This window comes from Bombina bombina, chromosome 2, assembly GCF_027579735.1.
Source record: "Bombina bombina isolate aBomBom1 chromosome 2, aBomBom1.pri, whole genome shotgun sequence".
Classification (NCBI taxonomy): domain Eukaryota; kingdom Metazoa; phylum Chordata; class Amphibia; order Anura; family Bombinatoridae; genus Bombina; species Bombina bombina.
The window spans coordinates 873,254,773-873,276,097 of NC_069500.1; the positions used below are offsets into that span (position 1 = coordinate 873,254,773).

Sequence of the window (21,325 nt, forward strand, 5' to 3'; positions counted from 1 at the left end):
TCCTAGTTCTACTTTTTAACTTGTCAAATCGTTCACAGGATCCTCTGTATTCTTGGTAACTCCTTAGTGACCCCTTTTATAATAGGAGATATTTGTCTTGGACAGCCCCATGATGCCTTTCTACTGTTTGTATTGACTTAGCTTGTTTTACATACGCTATGAGAAGAAGACACGTTAGAGGTGTGTTGTCCTGGCGATACTAGAATACTAGGCACAGTATTGTGCTCACATTTAGAATGTTTGCTCCTCGGGTACCATTTTATTATGTCAAGATCAACAGCAAATACTTTGAGCCACTAAAGCCCCACTTATAAAGTTGTGTGAGAGAGCCCACAACCCACAGGTAAGAAGCGCACTGTTTTTTTAACCGCTGCTTCCTAACCTGATGTCGTTAAGAAAAAGCAACAAGAAAGAGGCGCCAATGGTGCAGATCAATGGGGGTTTTTAATTTACCAAACGTATGTGAACACTAGGTACTCACAATAAGAGGAGGCACTCAGTTGTGCCGGTAGACACAGGCTGGGTTTTAACAGCAATCCAGCTGGCTGAACAAGGAAGCAGCTCTCTATCAGCATCCAATAGGAGGAAATCTAAAAAGTGTAAGCAGGGATAGAGGCGCCAATGGTGCAGATAAATGGTGGTACAGTTAGCACTAATAGCCCACTCTACACAAAGTACTCACATTTATTGAAGGCACTCACTTGTACCTATAGAAGCGGGCTGGATTTTAGCAGCAATCCAGCTGGCTGATCCAGGGTAGAATGGCTGGTTCGTGGGTGTCAGAGTGCAGATACTCTAAAGTAGCATAGCTAGGCAGTACCATACATAACACTGAGAGTGGATGTATAATAAAAAAATGGATTTATTTAAAACATATAAAAAAGTTTACCACTCATCACAGTGTTAAAAAAGCAATTGGTACATCAGGAATACATGCGACGCGTTTCTCAGTTACAACTGTTTCCTCAGGCATGTTTCTAAACAAATCTTTACTCCTTATATAGGGCTATGCTACTGAAATACACCCACATCCCTCCCCCAACAATTGGCATGACACAAACCAATCAATATCCCTCATTCAAAATAGATCAGCCCCTGTGGTTATATGATCATATAAATACTTAGATCGGGATATAGTTACTTATAATATAAATAAATGACCTTACTGCTTCTTAAATTCTGTGTATATATGTATAAATGTTTCGGCGTGTCATGGTATTTTAATGGCCAACATTTGATAATTACGAATATTCGTCAGTTCTATGTTTTGATTGGATGTCCTAGCCGTCACTCATAGTGTGTTAATAGGACCTGTGCTTATTGCTTAGGATTCGTCCATATAGCTGTCAATCAAAACTACTTGTCAGTTGTTGCTAATAAGTTAAGCTTCCAATAGAAAAGCTAATATCGGGCGTGCCCCTAATTTTGCTGTCATCGGTATTGCACTACAATAGACGCCCATCAAGGAAATATATTGGTTGCTCCATGGTGATTGGTTGCTCCATAGTGATTGTAAACAGTGTATCCCATTGGTCCTACTACCGGATGTTATATTGGAGCGGGGATCACTATTGGTCAGTAAAAAATGTAAACACGGGGGGCGGGTCCGAACACCGACCAAGATGGCTGCTTTTCACTTTGGCTGAATTCTGGAGCTGAAGGAACCGTTGCCTAACGCTTCACAAGCATATGACTCAAGCTCTAAACTGTAATGGTTTTATAGTTTAATATACAGAGAACGGACACATATGTTTTTGGACTTTGAATTTCAGCCAGGCAGACCGGTTTAAGTGAGGTGCGCAGCGGAGGCCTAGCAATAGACCTGACTCCTCATTTACCCTCCCTAAGTCCTGATATGTCAGGAGTAACAGCCGTATGAGCTGTCTTGCTATATGGAAACGTAGTGTATACAACTATATGGAACTACCTGCCACCTATTATTGTTTTAAAGAGAGCAGCAAAACTGAATCCAGCTATGGCGGAGATATATCAAGCGCTGCAGACTTTGCTGGATCAGTTCGAATTTCAGATGCGCAAAGTTATAACGGAGGGAATGAAACCCCTAACCCAGGGAACACCTACTAGTGAGCTGTTTGGCCGTGACAATAAAGGAGACAGCAGATTTGAAGCGGATACAGGCTTGCAGGGTTTAGAGAGGAACGGTGTCAAGACGGATCAGGTGCCAGAGCTCTATAGCCCATTACTTATGCACCAATCCTCACATACCGGAGCAACCCATAGCCCCGACCTTGCAGAGATCCTGGTGCGGCCACAGAGAGAAGTCAGCATGCAGTGGAAAATGCAGAGGCTGCAGAGTTCTATGCCGCTCGTACTGATCGGCTCCATGCCAAAATCTGTTTGTGACTCCAGTTGGTCCCATGAGGGGAGTAATGCGGGCAATCATGTAGGTCTGTACAGAAAGCCTGTTAAGTATACGGAGATCCGCAGTCAATTTTGGATGGCTCACGTAGTTTCAGGCCTGAGGAGATCGAGATTCGATAGAGACTTTTACAGTCGGTATGTATCTCTAGTGCAGCTGCCCCAACTTCTGTTTCCACGGTGGCCAATAAAGGTTGGAGTGGGCTAAAGAGAGTAATCTGGGACCCAGGGCTAATATAACACGCTGCAGATACGACCACCCGGTCGCTACAAGAACTTATTGCTGAGCCCTGGTTGATGAACCTGACCCCTGGGGAGGACATAACAGTAGGTTGAGTTAACAGGCAGCCACTTTCTATTTACTTCTAGAGGAAAGTGGTTAAATTTTTGGCTATCCTTATGAAGACATGTCTGAGATACCTTTGATAGCTTATGACTACCTAATATCCACTGAAATATGGACATATATACATCTTGTCTACAGCAACTTTTATAAGCTAACCAAGTTTCATGTTATGGCGCCTGTATGTTATATGCATTGTCTCTGCTCACTGTTCTTTATTTTGTGTTCATCACCTGCCTGTATAGTACAATATCTTTGTCTCAATGTCCACAGGGTAACCTGTTAGGGTTAGTAACTGGTTTAGAGGGTCCACTGATAGGATGTTGTATTATTTCACTAACTGTCTACCCACTTAGTAGACCTTAGCACATACCCTTCAAAATATAATCCTAAACCCACAGTGTTATTATTGACTATCTAAGATGACAATTTATTTTACCAAGGTTAACATGGTTAGTCCCACATATCAATAGATCTATTAGCATTAACTAGTTGTTTCCGTATGTATTTGGGTGTATGATACATCAAGTTACTAAGGTTTACTTATGTGTTTGTGTTATATTGACTGTATCATCTATATAAATTTAAAAAGAGGTTCGACCACAAATTGGGACCCAAAAGTGGCCCCCTACATTTCAAATACCTTCCTCTTATTTCAGCTTTCTAATGGTTAATGGGGTCCAAAAGTGGCCCTTTTGTCAGTTGAAGGGCTCTGAGATAAGGCGCTATGGTTCTTACAGCTCCATATTTATTGTACCTCATCATTGTTTATTGCATAACTGATTTAATTTATTGCTCTTTCTTTTGAGTGTACTCATGTATACATATTGTGATGGAACATGTCTATTTTTTATGTATCGCTGGCAAACCTCAATAAAAATATTTATAAAAAAAAAAAAATGTAAACACATAATTCTATTAACTGCCTTAAAATTGGAGTTATATTGTGTGACAAATAGAGGTTGTCCCTGATGGCTTGTATTATCCGTCCCTTTTTTAGTCTTGCAGGATAACAACGAACTTCTGTCTAGTGATCTTGCTCTATTGTAGCCATATTCTATTAGGCCCTTCGGATAGCCTTTTTCCCTAAATCTGTCCTTCAATATACAAGACTGTTCATCATACATATTAGTAGAACTACAATTACGCCTAATGCGGCAAAATTGGCTGTAAGGAATATTGATTTTCCAGTTATTATAATGGTTACTGGAGTAATGTAGAAAATTATTACAGTCTACTGACTTGAAGTAGGTGGAGGTACATACCGTACCATTAGGCCCCCACGTTAGCAATAAATCCAAAAATTAAATTGTTTGTATCTGTATATTGGATGTGAGATCTATACCCATATTGTTATTATTTAGGAAGTTTACAAATTCTTGTGCTTCACAGGTGGGGCCCTCAAAAATGAATAGTAGATCATCTATGTAACGGCCATAGAACACCAGATTGCCCCTCCACTTTGTATTGTAGATGTAAGTTTCTTCGAAGATCCCCATGAAGAGATTAGCAAAGCTAGGGGCAAATCTGGTGCCCATGGCCGTTCCCTTGGTCTGCAGGTAAAACTGGTCCAAAAATTGAAAGTAGTTATGTTTAAGTATGAAATCTATCAAAGTTATGAGATATTCTTTTTGTTTGTCAGGCATGTATATGTCTCTATTCAGAAAAATCGAGGTAGTTTTTAACCCCCATTCATGTGAGATATTAGAATATAGGGCTCCTACATCGCAGGACAGCCATATATAATTGTTTTTATATTGTATATTTGTGAGTTTTTGTAACAAATCTGTAGTATCTTTAATGAATGAGGGGAGGTGTTGGACATATTTTTGCAAGAACGTGTCTACGTATTCACTTAACCTATCGGTTATGCTGTTAATGCCCGCTATAATGGGTCGTCCCGGTGGTTTAAGGGCATCTTTATGTAACTTTGGGAGATGGTAGTAATAAGGCACACTAGAATGGTCGGGAAGTAAGTATCTTTTTTCTTTCTTACTTAGAATGCCCATTTTACTACCATCTTCCAAAATTTGAACCAGTTTTTTCGAAAATATTGATGTGGGATCCTGGGCTAATTTCCTGTAATAATTGGTATAATGAATTATACGTTCCGCTTCTCCAGTATAATCAGAGTAATTCTGGATAACCAAAGCCCCACCCTTATCTGCCTGACGGATGACAATATTTTTGTCACCCGTCAGACGTCTGAGGGCTTTCTCCTCATTTGGCCAGATTCTCTTATTGCCACTGATGTGATTGGGAATGGTCTCCCAATCATCCAATACTAATTGCTGAAATAGATCTATGTATGACACATCCTCTTTAGGCGGATTAAATGTCGACATAGGTGCAAGTGAGGTGTGTATGACAGAGTCAAATAGTTCCTCAGTGAGCTGTTCAGGTTCACAATATATAATGGGAGATACATTCCTATTGGGTAGGTTATCTAAAAGTATAGGTGTGCCCTCTATGTTGTTTTTCCTAAGTGACTTTAAGGCAAAATATCTTTGTAGTGATAATTTCCTCGTGTATTTGTTGAGGTCTACAAAGAGATGGAATAAGTTATGTGTTTTAGGCGGGCAATAGGATAAGCCCCTACCCAGGACCCTTATCTCGTCATTAGACAGAACGTGTGAGGAAAGATTATATATTCCCTTTTTGAGTGTGTCTAATTTCTCTTTTTGTTTGGTTTTGCCTCTGCCTCTCCGTCCCCATTTGGGAACGGTCTTTTTTTGCCGTTTTGGAGCTGCTTGGGAGGCAACTGCTGGTTCCTCCTCCATAGTGGAGCGAGGTTGGGTGCCCCTAAAAAAACGTCATTAGAGGTGGTGGCCTGATTCTCATAGTGTGGAATTTGGTTATTACCATTTCCACACTGTCCCGGGTTATTATCCGAATTAAAGGAAGAGAATCTGTTTTGTACTGGGATCATATTGGGGTTGTCATAGTGGTTCTGTGTGTTATCTTGATAGGATAGCTGTTTGTTCTGATAGCTCCTAGCTTGATGATTCTCATCATTCCGACTATTCTGTCGTCTATCCTGCTGCATATTATGGTAGTTCCTACCATGTCCTAGGTTTTGGTGGTGATAGGTGTTTTGGTGATGATAATTACCTCCCTGGTTCACATTCTGGCTGGTCGATTTTTTCTTATTGCCCTTGCCATGTGATACTGTAGTCCAATTGTCATTCTTATTAGTGTGAGTGTAAGTATGAACCTCTCCCTTACTATAGTCTTCCTCATCCCTCTTTAATTTTTTATTTTTAATAGCAATGATTTCCATTTGATATTCATCCACTGCTTTTATAGTTTGGGTATTTAATTTAGAGTATTCAGAATGCTCTTTCAATGGTTCTAAGTCTTTCTGTACAGTGTCTATTTGAATGGAAACCTCTGCTATTAGTTTTTCCCTATGGGCAATGAGGAGGTCGATAAGGTGAAAAGAACAATCATCTAGGGCTTCATACCATTTGGTTAAGAGGTCTGTGTCATTTTTAAAAGAACAATTCTTAAATAGTCTCAAACCCCTAGGTATTTGCTTTTTCTCCTTATATTTCTTGAGACAATCAATGTCCCACCAATGTCTGTGTTCAGTTTTCAGTAGGTCTTCTAATTTAGAAAATAGATTTTCTACATTAATGATGGGTATAGAGGTGGAGGGAGAGTCTATATAATTATTGCCCTGTTGGTAACTTAATCTACGTTGATTCCTTTCAACAGATGACAGCATAATGGCCAGGGTATGTGTACCCCAATATGTGGTTATCTGTCAAAAGTATATGATTGGTACAATATTTTTATAAAGTTATAACTAGATACCAGTTATGACATATAACACAAAAGAGATATATAAACAGTGGAATAATGTCACCCCAAATCCTGAGAAAAAGTCCACAGACAAGAGTCCAACACCAATTGGTGAACACAATAAGTCCCCAGATCCTTTCTGCGAGTGATGTTGTTGTTCAGATCTCACCAAGACGAGGGCTGCTCTCCAACCAAATCCAAACGAAAACAATCTGTTAAGAAAAAGCAACAAGAAAGAGGCGCCAATGGTGCAGATCAATGGGGGTTTTTAATTTACCAAACGTATGTGAACACTAGGTACTCACAATAAGAGGAGGCACATCTACAATACAAAGTGGAGGGGCAATCTGGTGTTCTATGGCCGTTACATAGATGATCTACTATTCATTTTTGAGGGCCCCACCTGTGAAGCACAAGAATGTGTAAACTTCCTAAATAATAACAATATGGGTATAGATCTCACATCCAATATACAGATACAAACAATTTAATTTTTGGATTTATTGCTAACGTGGGGGCCTAATGGTACGGTATGTACCTCCATCTACATCAAGTCAGTAGACTGTAATAATTTTCTACATTACTCCAGTAACCATTATAATAACTGGAAAATCAATATTCCTTACAGCCAATTTTGCCGCATTAGGCGTAATTGTAGTTCTACTAATATGTATGATGAACAGTCTTGTATATTGAAGGACAGATTTAGGGAAAAAGGCTATCCGAAGGGCCTAATAGAATATGGCTACAATAGAGCAAGATCACTAGACAGAAGTTCGTTGTTATCCTGCAAGACTAAAAAAGGGACGGATAATACAAGCCATCAGGGACAACCTCTATTTGTCACACAATATAACTCCAATTTTAAGGCAGTTAATAGAATTATAAAAAAACACTGGCATATCTTGCTCAGAGATCCCTTACTAAAAAAAGTGCTGGCCCCTCAACCTAAGATAGTGTATAGGAGGGCGCCAACCCTGAAACAAAAACTAGCACCTAGTAAGATAGTCATGACAAAAAAGCACAATAAATACAATAACAATGGACCTAGAAGTCAGGATCACACGAATGAGAGGATCAGTAACAACATTGGGACCTATAGATGTGGACATAGACGGTGCCATATGTGTAAGTTTATTACACATGGAAAAAAATCCATAATATCACATGCAACAGGGGAAGAACACCAGATTAGAGAACATCTGACATGTAATGCTGGTTATGTAATTTATGCACTCACTTGTGCATGTGGGGTCCAGTATATTGGACGCACCTCTAGGAAGGTACACCTCAGGTGGGGAGAACACAAACGGAATATAATCAAACATTCATCCAAACATAGTGTATCAAGGCACTATTGCATTAAAAGTAGGACAGGCAAATGCCAATTCAGTATTACACCTTTGGAGAGCATTCCCAGTAGTCATCATTATAATAGATTCACGCATCTAAGACAAAGGGAAACATATTGGATTTTTAAATTCCAAACACTATTCCCCACAGGGCTAAATGAAGTTATAGATTCTCTAGCTTTTGTTTAGCTTTTTGGTAGATGTACAGCTTATACGTATCATAATAGAGACTGGAATAGTGTAGTTCCCACAGTTAGTTCTGCTACCCCATTAGGGAGGGTTGTCCTACTAGTGTCCATGTCTGATAGACCATTTAATAGGTCCCAGATGGTACATTCAACTTATACATTCACCATTATTTTCATTTACACATACACATTCTAAGATAGAACATAAGTACCTTTATAGGTACTATTTAATTACATTAGCACAACCCGTTTTGGTTTTTATCACTTAGACTTTATATCTATCCTAGGCCATTCATTGATTATGTGGTGGCTACACTTGCACGAGTAGGAGGTTCACCTATCACTTCAACTTTAATTTCACACACTTTGTATCTATCCATGTTTTGGATGCATTAAAATGAGCAAATTTATGGCGCTATTTATCCACACACATATCACTTTATATGTAGTGGATGTATTTAAATGAGCAAATATATTGCACTATTCACGGATATCAACATCACTTCACATGAAATGACACTACGTTTCAAATAACATTTTTGAAACTCATTATTTAAATAATATAGATCATCAGACCGGATATCTTTATTCACATTATGTTCTATTTACACTTATTCTTATGTCTCAAATAAACTGCACTTTGTAGAGGGATCGCTCTTTTTGATACTGATATTACCCGGGGTCCGGACCAATAGGGCACTGTGTTTACATTTTTTACTGACCAATAGTGATCCCCGCTCCAATATAACATCCGGTAGTAGGACCAATGGGATACACTGTTTACAATCACTATGGAGCAACCAATCACCATGGAGCAACCAATATATTTCCTTGATGGGCGTCTATTGTAGTGCAATACCGATGACAGCAAAATTAGGGGCACGCCCGATATTAGCTTTTCTATTGGAAGCTTAACTTATTAGCAACAACTGACAAGTAGTTTTGATTGACAGCTATATGGACGAATCCTAAGCAATAAGCACAGGTCCTATTAACACACTATGAGTGACGGCTAGGACATCCAATCAAAACATAGAACTGACGAATATTCGTAATTATCAAATGTTGGCCATTAAAATACCATGACACGCCGAAACATTTATACATATATACACAGAATTTAAGAAGCAGTAAGGTCATTTATTTATATTATAAGTAACTATATCCCGATCTAAGTATTTATATGATCATATAACCACAGGGGCTGATCTATTTTGAATGAGGGATATTGATTGGTTTGTGTCATGCCAATTGTTGGGGGAGGGATGTGGGTGTATTTCAGTAGCATAGCCCTATATAAGGAGTAAAGATTTGTTTAGAAACATGCCTGAGGAAACAGTTGTAACTGAGAAACGCGTCGCATGTATTCCTGATGTACCAATTGCTTTTTTAACACTGTGATGAGTGGTAAACTTTTTTATATGTTTTAAATAAATCCATTTTTTTATTATACATCCACTCTCAGTGTTATGTATGGTACTGCCTAGCTATGCTACTTTAGAGTATCTGCACTCTGACACCCACGAACCAGCCATTCTACCCTGGATCAGCCAGCTGGATTGCTGCTAAAATCCAGCCCGCTTCTATAGGTACAAGTGAGTGCCTTCAATAAATGTGAGTACTTTGTGTAGAGTGGGCTATTAGTGCTAACTGTACCACCATTTATCTGCACCATTGGCGCCTCTATCCCTGCTTACACTTTTTAGATTTCCTCCTATTGGATGCTGATAGAGAGCTGCTTCCTTGTTCAGCCAGCTGGATTGCTGTTAAAACCCAGCCTGTGTCTACCGGCACAACTGAGTGCCTCCTCTTATTGTGAGTTACCTAGTGGTCACATACGTTTGGTAAATTAAAAACCCCCATTGATCTGCACCATTGGCGCCTCTTTCGTGTTGCTTTTTCTTAACGACATCAGGTTAGGAAGCAGCGGTTAAAAAAACAGTGCGCTTCTTACCTGTGGGTTGTGGGCTCGGGCGTTGCTTGTGCAATGGTATATTCTGCTGCCCAAGGCCCAGAAGACGTAGACAGGTACCCTGTATGGGGACCTCCTCCACACGGAAATTTATAAATGGGTGCTCTATGTCTTGCTTTTAATACTACAGAACTGTGTTGATGCTCTGTTGGGGGTCTGTTTCCACTCAAATAACCAGGGTTTGTCTCGCTGGGGGGGGGGGGGGGGGGGCTGGTGTGCCCCAGCTCGCCTCTCACGCACCACTGGTGGTGCCTGCAAACACGTGAGTTGCCATTTGTCTGTTTCTTGCAGCATTTCACTTGTCCTAACATACTCACCCTATGAAGCGCCTCCATTTCTCCTTTCTCATATTGCTTTTAATACTGGTAAGTATAGTGGATGACCATAGTGTGGCCTATGAGGCCCTTATGCTGGGCATAAATCTCATAACATACCTCAGCTATTATGTATTCCAAAAAAACAAGAATTTATCATTTTACACTGTAATTGTGTTAGCATGTTTTACAATGTTTTGCAAATCAAGAGCATTTAGGGATACACCTCTTGAAAAACCTGGCGTGATCTAATATTTAAAGGGACATTCCAGCCAAAATTTGAATCCACCTGGATTCTTTTCAGCTGTGAATAGCATTTTTGTAATATACATGTATTTGCAAAAAGGCATTTAATAAAATAAATAGCTGTTTCAAATGTGTATTTAAGTATGCACTGTGCACCAGCATTTTAAACCCAGCACTTGCTCAGAGAGCCTAAGGGGCTTGTACCATCTGGTAATGACTCAATTTGTTAATGGCTGACATGATACAAGCCCCACTGGCGCTCTGAGCAGCTGCAGTATTTAAAATGCTGGTGTACTGCAAATATCTAGCTATGCTTCCTCTATGTGCAATTACATTTTGACTGGAATATCCCTTTAAGTATGATAGAGGCACCCTTGCCTGTCTGGTGGAAATGGAACAATATTTTTTTTTACAGAAATAGCAAGCACATCAAATAATTACTGTATATTGTAAAGTTGGTTTTATTTTTATTTATTTGCCCCCCCCCTTTTTTTTTTTTTTTAACAGAGAGACTAAAGTCTCATGCCCTTTTAAATACTTTTTCTTTCTGTAAAATATTTCCCAGTTAAAAGGGACATGAAACCCAAAAAAATTATTTCATGATTCAGATAGAGAAAACTATTTTAAACAACTTTTAAATTTTCTTCTATTATCTCATTTGTTTCATTCACTTCGTATTATTTGTTGAAGGATCAGCAATGCACTACTGGTTTCTAACTGAAAACATGGATGAGCCAATGACAATCGGCATATATATGCAGCCACCAATCAACAGCTAGAACCTAGGTTCTCTGCTGCTCCTGAGCTTGCCTAGATAAACCTTTCAGCAAAGGATAACAAGAGAATGAAGCAAATTAAATAATATAAGTACATTTGAAAGTTTTTTAAAATTGTATTCTCTGTCTGAATCATGAAAGAAAATTTTTGGGTTTCATGTCCCTTTTAAGTACCCCAGAAAATATTGTATTTTTTAAATGTATTTGGATGATTTTATTTTCATAATATAGTTTAACTTATAAAATATAATTTTTTTTTTAGCGTCTAAGAAATCTGTAAATTGGCGTCTTGGAGCAGATGAAGAAGTTTGGGTCTGGGTGATGGGGGAGCACACATCAGACAAATCTTATGATATCGTGTGTGATGAGATCATCTCTGAACGGGCTCGTAAGCAAGCAGAGAAAGAGGCTGAGGAGCGAAGGTAAACAATATTAAGAAATAACAGGCTTACTGAAATGAGCATTGTTAGGTCAAGCGCTTCTACGGCCAATAAGATACAAGCATGTAAAAGAGGCATTGATGCAAGGGAGAAAAGCATAATTCTGTCATTATATAAATCCTTGGTAAGACCTCACCTTGAGTATGGAGTGCAGAGCAGACAATGGCACAAACTTTGATTAAAGGGACAGTCAACACCAGAAATGTTGTTGTTTAAAAAGGTAGATAATCCCTTTATTACCCATTCCCCAGTTTTGCATAACCAACACAGTTATAATAATACACGTTTTACCTCTGTAATTACCTTGTATCTATGCCTCTGCAAACTGCCCCCTTATTTCATTTTTTTTTACAGACTTGCATTTTAGCCAATCAGTGTTCACTCCTAGGAGCTTCACGTGTGTGAGCTCAATGTTATCTATATGAAACACATATAGTGGGGAAAAACTGTCAATGTTTTCAGATTAGAGGCGGCCTTCAAGGTCTAAGAAATTAGCATATGAATCTCCTAGGTTTAGCTTTCAACTAAGGATACCAAGAGAACAAAGCAAAATTGGTGATAAAGGTAAATTGGAAAGTTGTTTAAAATTGCATGCCCTATTTAAATCATGAGTTTTTTTTTTTTACTTGACTGTCCCTTTAAATTATGACATTTCAAACAAATAACAGAATCTCTTTGGGTCTATTACAAAATAACTCTTTAGACATGATCATTTAATATTGTGTAGTGTGTTCTAATATGCATATGTCATATCCAACTACTCCACATAAAGTTATAGTGGGTATCTTGGAGAAGACTGAATAATGTGTCACACTGTCAGAGCATTAATTGCGCTTTTTTTTATGGTTAAGTTTGGTCATATTTAGTTCAGAATGAACACACTGGGGCATATTTATCAAGCTCCGAATGGAGATTGATGCCCCGTGTTTCTGGCGAAACCAAACGGCAGTTATGAAGCAGCGGTCACAAAGACCGCTGCTCCATAACCTGTCCGCCTGCTCTGAGCAGACGGACAGACATCGCCGGAAATCAACCCGATCGAGTACGATCGGGTTGATTGACACCCCCCCTGCTGGCGGCCCATTGGCCGCGAGTCTGCAGGGGGCGGCGTTGCACCAGCAGCTCTTGTGAGCTGCTGGTGCAATGCTGAATACGGCGAGCGTATCGCTCGCCGTATTCAGCGAGGTCTGTCGGACCTGATCCACACTGTCAGATCAGGTCCGACAGACCTTGATAAATAGAGGCCACTGCCTTGTATTTAAAACACAATTTAATTAGTTATTTGAAATCCGTACAATATGGCGGTCTAGACTCTGGCTCCCCTTAAATGAATTCTGTCCAAGAATCTGATGGGTTGTGAACTTGTGACTTTCAGGCATTGGAATGTGACTATGCTGAGGAGTGTATTTCTTATCAGACAGCTGACAGAACTTCACTTCCGTTTGCTAATCTGATACGTTTGCTATTCTGACAGAAGAACACCGGATTTTTTATTGCCAGTATTTTACTAATGCCGGCACCAGCTCCTAATCGCCGATTACTGGCTGTGTCGGTAAAATACCGTCTGGGTGGCAACGCTAGTTTCGGCTGTCCCTTTTAAGGATAATCTAGTTAAACAAATAAAAAATAATCTTTAAGTGGCATTTCAAGATTTTTTTTTTCCATCTGAGGTTTCCACAGACATTCATGGGAGCATACCCAGATACGCATGGTTTGCCTTTACCAATGTGTAACTTCTGCACTGTAGTAGTGTGCCAAATCTGATACTGACATTAATATGACCTTGACTCTCTGAACTCATTCTGAAATTTCTGGCTTGCTTAAAATAAAAGATCTACGTCATGTGTATGTTCTTGTGCTAACATTCTTGAATGCTAATCAAACAAATGACATGTTTGTAAATCTCTATTCTTTGTTGGAATACATATACCTTTTTGAGCTTTTAATCCATGTTGTAAGTCATTTAAAGATAATAAAAAAGCAAACATCTTTAAATTAAATCAAGCACAATCTAGAGGATTGACCACATGGCATGCAAATTGAAATATACTTGTGGGCATTAAAATGAATCTTGAAAATTAGTGTGTATGCGTATATATATATATATATATATATATATATATATATATATATATATATATATATACACACAGTCATAAGCAAAAGTTTAGGCACCCCTGACAATTTCCATGATTTTCATTTAAAAATAATTGGGTGTTTGGATTAGCAATTTCATTTTGATCTATCAAATAACTAAAGGACTCAGTAATATTTCAGTAGTGAAATGAGGTTTATTGGATTACCAGAAAATGTGCAATATGCATCAAAACGAAATTAGACAGGTGCATAAATGTGGGCACCCTTGTCATTTTATTGATTTGAATACCTGTAACTACCTAGCACTGATTAATTGGAACACACAATTGGTTTGGTGAGCCCATTAAGCCTTGATTTTCATAGACAGGTGCATCCAATCATGAGATAATGTATTTAAGGTGGCCAATTGCAAGTTGTTGTTCTCTTTGACTCTCCTCTGAAGAGTGGCAACATGGGGCCTCAAAACAACTCTCAAATGACCTGAAAACAAAGATTGTTCAACATTATGGTTTAGGGGAAGGCTACAAAAAGCTATTGCGGAGATTTAAGCTGTCAGTGTCCACTGTGAGGAACATAGTGAGGAAATGGAAGACCACAGGCACAGTTCTTGTTAAGGCCAGAAGTAAAATATCGGAGAGGCAAAGGATGGTGAGAACGATCAATAACAGCCCACAGACCACCTCCAAAGACCTACAACATCATCTTGTTGCAGATGGTGTCACTGTGCATTGTTCAACAATTCAGCGTATGGGAGAGTGATGTGGAAGAAGCCTTTTCTGCACACACGCCACAAACAGAGTCGCTTGAGGTATGCAACTGCACATTTGGACAAGCCAGCTTCATTTTGCAAGGGGCGTTATGCATGGTGGCAAAAGAACACAGCGTTCCAAGACAAACACTTGCTAGCCACAGTAAAATTTGGTGGATGTTCCATCATGCTGTGGGGCTGTGTGGCCAGTGCTGGTACTGGGAATCTTGTTAAAGTTGAGGGTCGCATGGATTCCACTCAATATCAGCAGATACTTGAGAAAAATGTTGAGGAATCAGTCACAAAGTTGAAGTTACGCCGGAGCTGGATATTTCAACAAGACAACGACCCAAAACACTGCTCAAAATCTACTCTGGTATTTATGCAGAGGAACAAGTACAATGTTCTGGAATGGCCATCCCAGTCCCCAGACCTGAATATCATTGAAAATTTGTGGGGTGATTTGAAGCAGGCTGTCCATGCTCGGCTACCATGAAACCTAACTGAACTGGAGATGTTTTGCAAGGAGGAATGGTCCAAAATACCTTCATCCAGAATCCAGACACTCATTACAGGCTATAGGAAGCGTCTAGAGGCTGTTATTTCTGCTAAAGGAGGCTCTACTAAATATTATTGCGATATTTCTGTTGGGGTGCCCAAATTAATGCACCTGTTTAATTTCATTTTGATGCATATTGCACATTTTCTGTTAATCCAATAAACCTCATTTCACTACTGAAATATTACTGTGTCCTTCAGTTATTTGATAGATCAAAATAAAATTGCTGATTCAAACACCCAATTATTTATAAATGAAAATCATGGAAATTGTCAGGGGTGCCTAAACTTTTGCATACAACTGTGTGTGTGTGTGTGTATATGTGTATATATATATATATATATATATATATATATATATTTCTCCAACATTGGTGTGTCCGGTCCACGGCGCATCCTTACTTGTGGGATATTCTCTTCCCCAACAGGAAATGGCAAAGAGTCCCAGCAAAGCTGGTCACATGATCCCTCCTAGGCTCCGCCCACCCCAGTCATTCTCTTTGCCGTTGCACAGGCAACATCTCCACGGAGATGGTTAAGAGTTTTTTGGTGTTTAAATGTAGTTTTTATTCTTCTATCAAGTGTTTGTTATTTTAAAATAGTGCTGGTATGTACTATTTACTCTGAAACAGAAAAAGGATGAAGATTTCTGTTTGTAAGAGGAAGATGATTTTAGCAGACAGTAACTAAAATCGATTGCTGTTTCCACACAGGACTGTTGAGATGAAGTAACTTCAGTTGGGGGAAACAGTTAGCAGACCTTTCTGCTTAAGGTATGACTAGCCATATTTCTAACAAGACCATGTAATGCTGGAAGGCTGTCATTTCCCCTCATGGGGACCGGTAAGCCATTTTCTTAGTTAAACATAAAAGAATAAAGGGCTTCAAAAAGGGCTTAAAAACTGGTAGACATTTTTCTGGGCTAAAACGATTGCTTTACTAGGCATATTATGCAGATTCTAACTAATAATTGATATATAATCTTGGGGAACGTTTAGAAAAACGGCAGGCACTGTGTTGGACACCTTTTTCAGATGGGGGCCTTTTCTAGTTATAGGCAGAGCCTCATTTTCGCGCCATTAATGCGCAGTTGTTTTTGGAGAGCAAGGCATGCAGATGCATGTGTGAGGAGCTAAGAATCACTGAAAAAGCTTATAGAAGGCGTCATTTGGTATCGTATTCCCCTCTGGGCTTGGTTGGGTCTCAGCAAAGCATATAGCTGGGACTGTATAGGGGTTAAATGTAAAAACGGCTCCGGTTCCGTTATTTTAAGGGTTAAAGCTCTGAAATTTGGTGTGCAATACTTTTAATGCTTTAAGACACTGTGGTGAAATTTTGGTAATTTTTGAACAATTCCTTCATACTTTTTCACATATTCAGTAATAAAGTGTTTTCAGTTTGAAATTTAAAGAAACAGTAACGGTTTTATTTTAAAACGTTTTTTTGTGCTTGATTGACAAGTTTAAGCCTGTTTAACATGTCTGTACCATCAGATAAGCTATGTTCTATATGTATGAAAGCCAATGTGTCTCCCCATTTAAATTTATGTGATAAGTGTGCCATAGTGTCCAAACAAAGTAAGGACAGTAATGCCACAGATGATGATATTGCCCAAGATGATTCATCAAATGAGGGGAGTAAACATGATACTACATCATCCCCTAATGTGTCTACACCAGTTTTGCCCACACAGGAGGCCCCTAGTACATCTAGTGCGCCAATACTTATTACCATGCAACAATTAACGGCTGTAATGGATAACTCCATAGCAAATCTTTTATCCAAAATGCCTACTTATCAGAGAAAGCGCGATTGCTCTGTTTTAAACACTGAAGAGCAGGAGGGCGCTGATGATATTTGTTCTGACATACCCTCACACCAATCTCAAGGGGCCATGAGGGAGGTTTTGTCTGATGGAGAAATCTCAGATTCAGGAAAAATTTCTCATCAAGCTGAAACTGATGTTGTGACATTTAAATTTAAATTAGAACATCTCCGCGCACTGCTTAAGGAGGTGTTATCTACTCTGGATGATTGTGACAATTTGGTCATTCCAGAGAAATTATGTAAGATGGACAAGTTCCTAGAGGTTCCGGTGCCCCCCGACGCTTTTCCTATACCCAAGCGGGTGGCGGACATAGTAAATAAAGAGTGGGAAAGGCCCGGCATACCTTTTGTTCCCCCCCCTATATTTAAGAAATTATTTCCTATAGTCGACCCCAGAAAGGACTTATGGCAGACAGTCCCCAAGGTCGAGGGGGCGGTTTCTACTCTAAACAAACGCACTACTATTCCTATCGAAGACAGTTGTGCTTTTAAAGATCCTATGGATAAAAAATTAGAGGGTTTGCTTAAAAAGATTTTTGTACAGCAAGGGTTCCTTCTACAACCAATTTCATGCATTGTTCCTGTCACTACGGCAGCGAGCTTCTGGTTCGAGGAACTAGAAAAGTCGCTCAGTAGAGAATCTTCGTATGAGGAGGTTATGGACAGAGTTCAAGCACTTAAATTGGCTAACTCTTTTGTTTTAGATGCCGCTTTGCAATTAGCTAGATTAGCGGCGAAAAATTCAGGGTTTGCTATAGTGACGCGCAGAGCGCTTTGGCTAAAGTCTTGGTCAGCGGATGTGTCATCCAAGACAAAATTGCTTAACATTCCTTTCAAAGGTAAAACATTATTTGGACCAGATTTGAAAGAGATTATTTCAGACATCACTGGAGGAAAGGGCCATGCCCTCCCACAGGATAGGTCTTTTAAGGCTAAAAATAAGCCTAATTTTCGTCCCTTTCGCAGAAACGGACCAGCCTCTAATTCTGCATCCTCTAAGCAAGAGGGTAATACTTCACAACCCAAACCAGCATGGAAACCAATGCAAGGCTGGAACAAGGGTAAGCAGGCCAAGAAGCCTACCACTGCTACCAAAACAGCATGAAGGGATAGCCCCCGATCCGGAACCGGATCTAGTAGGGGGCAGACTCTCTCTCTTTGCTCAGGCTTGGGCAAGAGATGTTCAGGATCCTTGGGCGCTAGAAATAGTTTCTCAAGGTTATCTTCTGGAATTCAAGGAACTACCCCCAAGGGGAAGGTTCCACAGGTCTCAATTATCCTCAAACCAAATAAAGAGACAGGCATTCTTACATTGCGTAGAAGACCTGTTAAAGATGGGAGTGATACATCCAGTTCCAATAAAAGAACAAGGAATGGGATTTTACTCAAATCTGTTCGTAGTTCCCAAAAAAGAGGGAACATTCAGACCAATTTTGGATCTGAAGATCCTAAACAAATTTCTCAGGGTTCCATCGTTCAAAATGGAAACCATTCGAACGATCCTTCCCACCATCCAGGAAAGTCAATTTATGACCACCGTGGATTTAAAGGATGCGTACCTACATATTCCTATCCACAAGGAACATCATCAGTTCCTAAGGTTCTCTTTTCTGGACAAGCATTACCAGTTTGTGGCACTTCCATTCGGATTAGCCACTGCTCCGAGAATTTTCACAAAGGTACTAGGGTCCCTTCTAGCGGTTCTAAGACCAAGGGGCATTGCAGTAGTACCTTACTTGGACGACATCCTGATTCAAGCGTCGTCCCTGTCAAAAGCAAAGGCTCATACGGACATCGTCCTAGCCTTTCTCAGATCTCACGGATGGAAGGTGAACAAAGAAAAAAGTTCTCTGTCCCCGTCAACAAGAGTTCCCTTCTTGGGAACAATAATAGATTCCTTAGAAATGAGGATTTTTCTGACAGAGGTCAGAAAATCAAAACTTCTAAGCTCTTGTCAAGTACTTCACTCTGTTCCTCGTCCGTCCATAGCGCAGTGCATGGAGGTAATAGGTTTGATGGTTGCAACAATGGACATAGTTCCTTTTGCACGAATTCATCTAAGACCATTACAACTGTGCATGCTCAAACAGTGGAATGGGGATTATACAGACTTGTCTCCGACGATTCAAGTAGATCAAAAGACCAGAGATTCACTCCGTTGGTGGCTGACCCTGGACAATCTGTCACAGGGAATGAGCTTCCGCAGACCAGAGTGGGTCATTGTCACGACCGACGCCAGTCTAGTGGGCTGGGGTGCGGTCTGGGAATCCCTGAAAGCTCAGGGTTTATGGTCTCGGGAAGAGTCTCTTCTCCCGATAAACATTCTGGAACTGAGAGCGATATTCAATGCTCTCAAAGCTTGGCCTCAACTAGCAAAGGCCAAATTCATAAGGTTTCAATCAGACAACATGACGACTGTTGTATATATCAATCATCAGGGGGGAACAAGGAGTTCCCTGGCGATGAAAGAAGTGACCAAGATAATTCAATGGGCGGAGGATCACTCCTGCCACCTGTCTGCGATCCACATCCCAGGAGTGGAAAATTGGGAAGCGGATTTTCTGAGTCGTCAGACATTCCATCCGGAAATCTTTGCCCAAATAACTCAATTATGGGGCATTCCAGACATGGATCTGATGGCGTCTCGTCAGAACTTCAAGGTTCCTTGCTACGGGTCCAGATCCAGGGATCCCAAGGCGACTCTAGTAGATGCACTAGTAGCACCTTGGACCTTCAACCTAGCTTATGTATTCCCACCGTTTCCTCTCATTCCCAGGCTGGTAGCCAGGATCAATCAGGAGAGGGCCTCGGTGATCTTGATAGCTCCTGCGTGGCCACGCAGGACTTGGTATGCAGACCTGGTGAATATGTCATCGGCTCCACCATGGAAGCTACCTTTGAGACGAGACCTTCTTGTTCAAGGTCCATTCGAACATCCGAATCTGGTTTCCCTCCAACTGACAGCTTGGAGATTGAACGCTTGATTTTATCAAAGCGTGGGTTTTCAGATTCTGTAATAGATACTCTGATTCAGGCTAGAAAGCCTGTAACTAGAAAAATTTACCATAAAATATGGAAAAAATATATCTGTTGGTGTGAATCCAAAGGATTGCCATGGAACAAGATAAAAATTCCTAAGATTCTATCCTTTCTACAAGAAGGTTTGGAGAAAGGATTATCTGCAAGTTCTCTAAAGGGACAGATTTCTGCTTTATCTGTCTTACTACACAAACGACTGGCAGCTATGCCAGATGTTCAAGCATTTGTTCAGGCTCTGGTTAGGATCAAGCCTGTTTACAGACCTTTGACTCCTCCCTGGAGTTTAAATCTAGTTCTTTCAGTTCTTCAAGGGGTTCCGTTTGAACCCTTACATTCCGTAGATATTAAGTTACTATCTTGGAAAGTTTTGTTTTTGGTTGCAATCTCTTCTGCTAGAAGAGTTTCAGAGTTATCTGCTCTGCAGTGTTCTCCTCCTTATCTGGTGTTCCATGCAGATAAGGTGGTTTTGCGTACTAAGCCTGGTTTTCTTCCTAAAATTGTTTCTAACAAAAATATTAACCAGGAGATAGTTGTACCTTCTTTGTGTCCGAATCCAGTTTCAAAGAAGGAGCGTTTGTTACACAATTTGGACGTTGTCAGTGCTCTAAAATTCTATTTAGAGGCTACTAAAGATTTCAGACAAACATCATCTTTGTTTGTTGTTTATTCTGGTAAAAGGAGAGGTCAAAAAGCGACTTCTACCTCTCTTTCCTTTTGGCTTAAAAGCATTATCCGTTTGGCTTATGAGTCTGCCGGACGGCAGCCTCCTGAAAGAATCACAGCTCACTCCACTAGGGCTGTGGCTTCCACATGGGCCTTCAAGAACGAGGCTTCTGTTGACCAGATATGTAAGGCAGCGACTTGGTCTTCACTGCACACTTTTGCCAAATTTTACAAATTTGATACTTTTGCTTCTTCGGAGGCTATTTTTGGGAGAAAGGTTTTGCAAGCTGTGGTGCCTTCCGTTTAGGTGACCTGATTTGCTCCCTCCCTTCATCCGTGTCCTAAAGCTTTGGTATTGGTTCCCACAAGTAAGGATGACGCCGTGGACCGGACACACCAATGTTGGAGAAAACAGAATTTATGCTTACCTGATAAATTACTTTCTCCAACGGTGTGTCCGGTCCACGGCCCGCCCTGGTTTTTTTAATCAGGTCTGATGAATTATTTTCTCTAACTACAGTCACCACGGTATCATATGATTTCTCCTATATATATTTCCTCCTGTCCGTCGGTCGAATG

At 40.1% G+C, this 21,325-nt stretch overlaps 1 protein-coding gene across 3 annotated transcripts in view; it reads left to right on the forward strand.

Annotated features, from left to right (window-relative positions):
• Positions 1-21,325, forward strand: part of SH2D4A (SH2 domain containing 4A) — a 352,968-nt gene that overhangs the window by 162,189 nt on the left and 169,454 nt on the right. For all 3 annotated transcript variants that reach the window (XM_053703206.1, XM_053703207.1, XM_053703208.1), the window contains one exon: positions 11,637-11,796. In XM_053703206.1, coding sequence (XP_053559181.1) covers positions 11,637-11,796 — 160 coding nt within the window. The remainder of the gene's footprint in view (positions 1-11,636; positions 11,797-21,325) is intronic.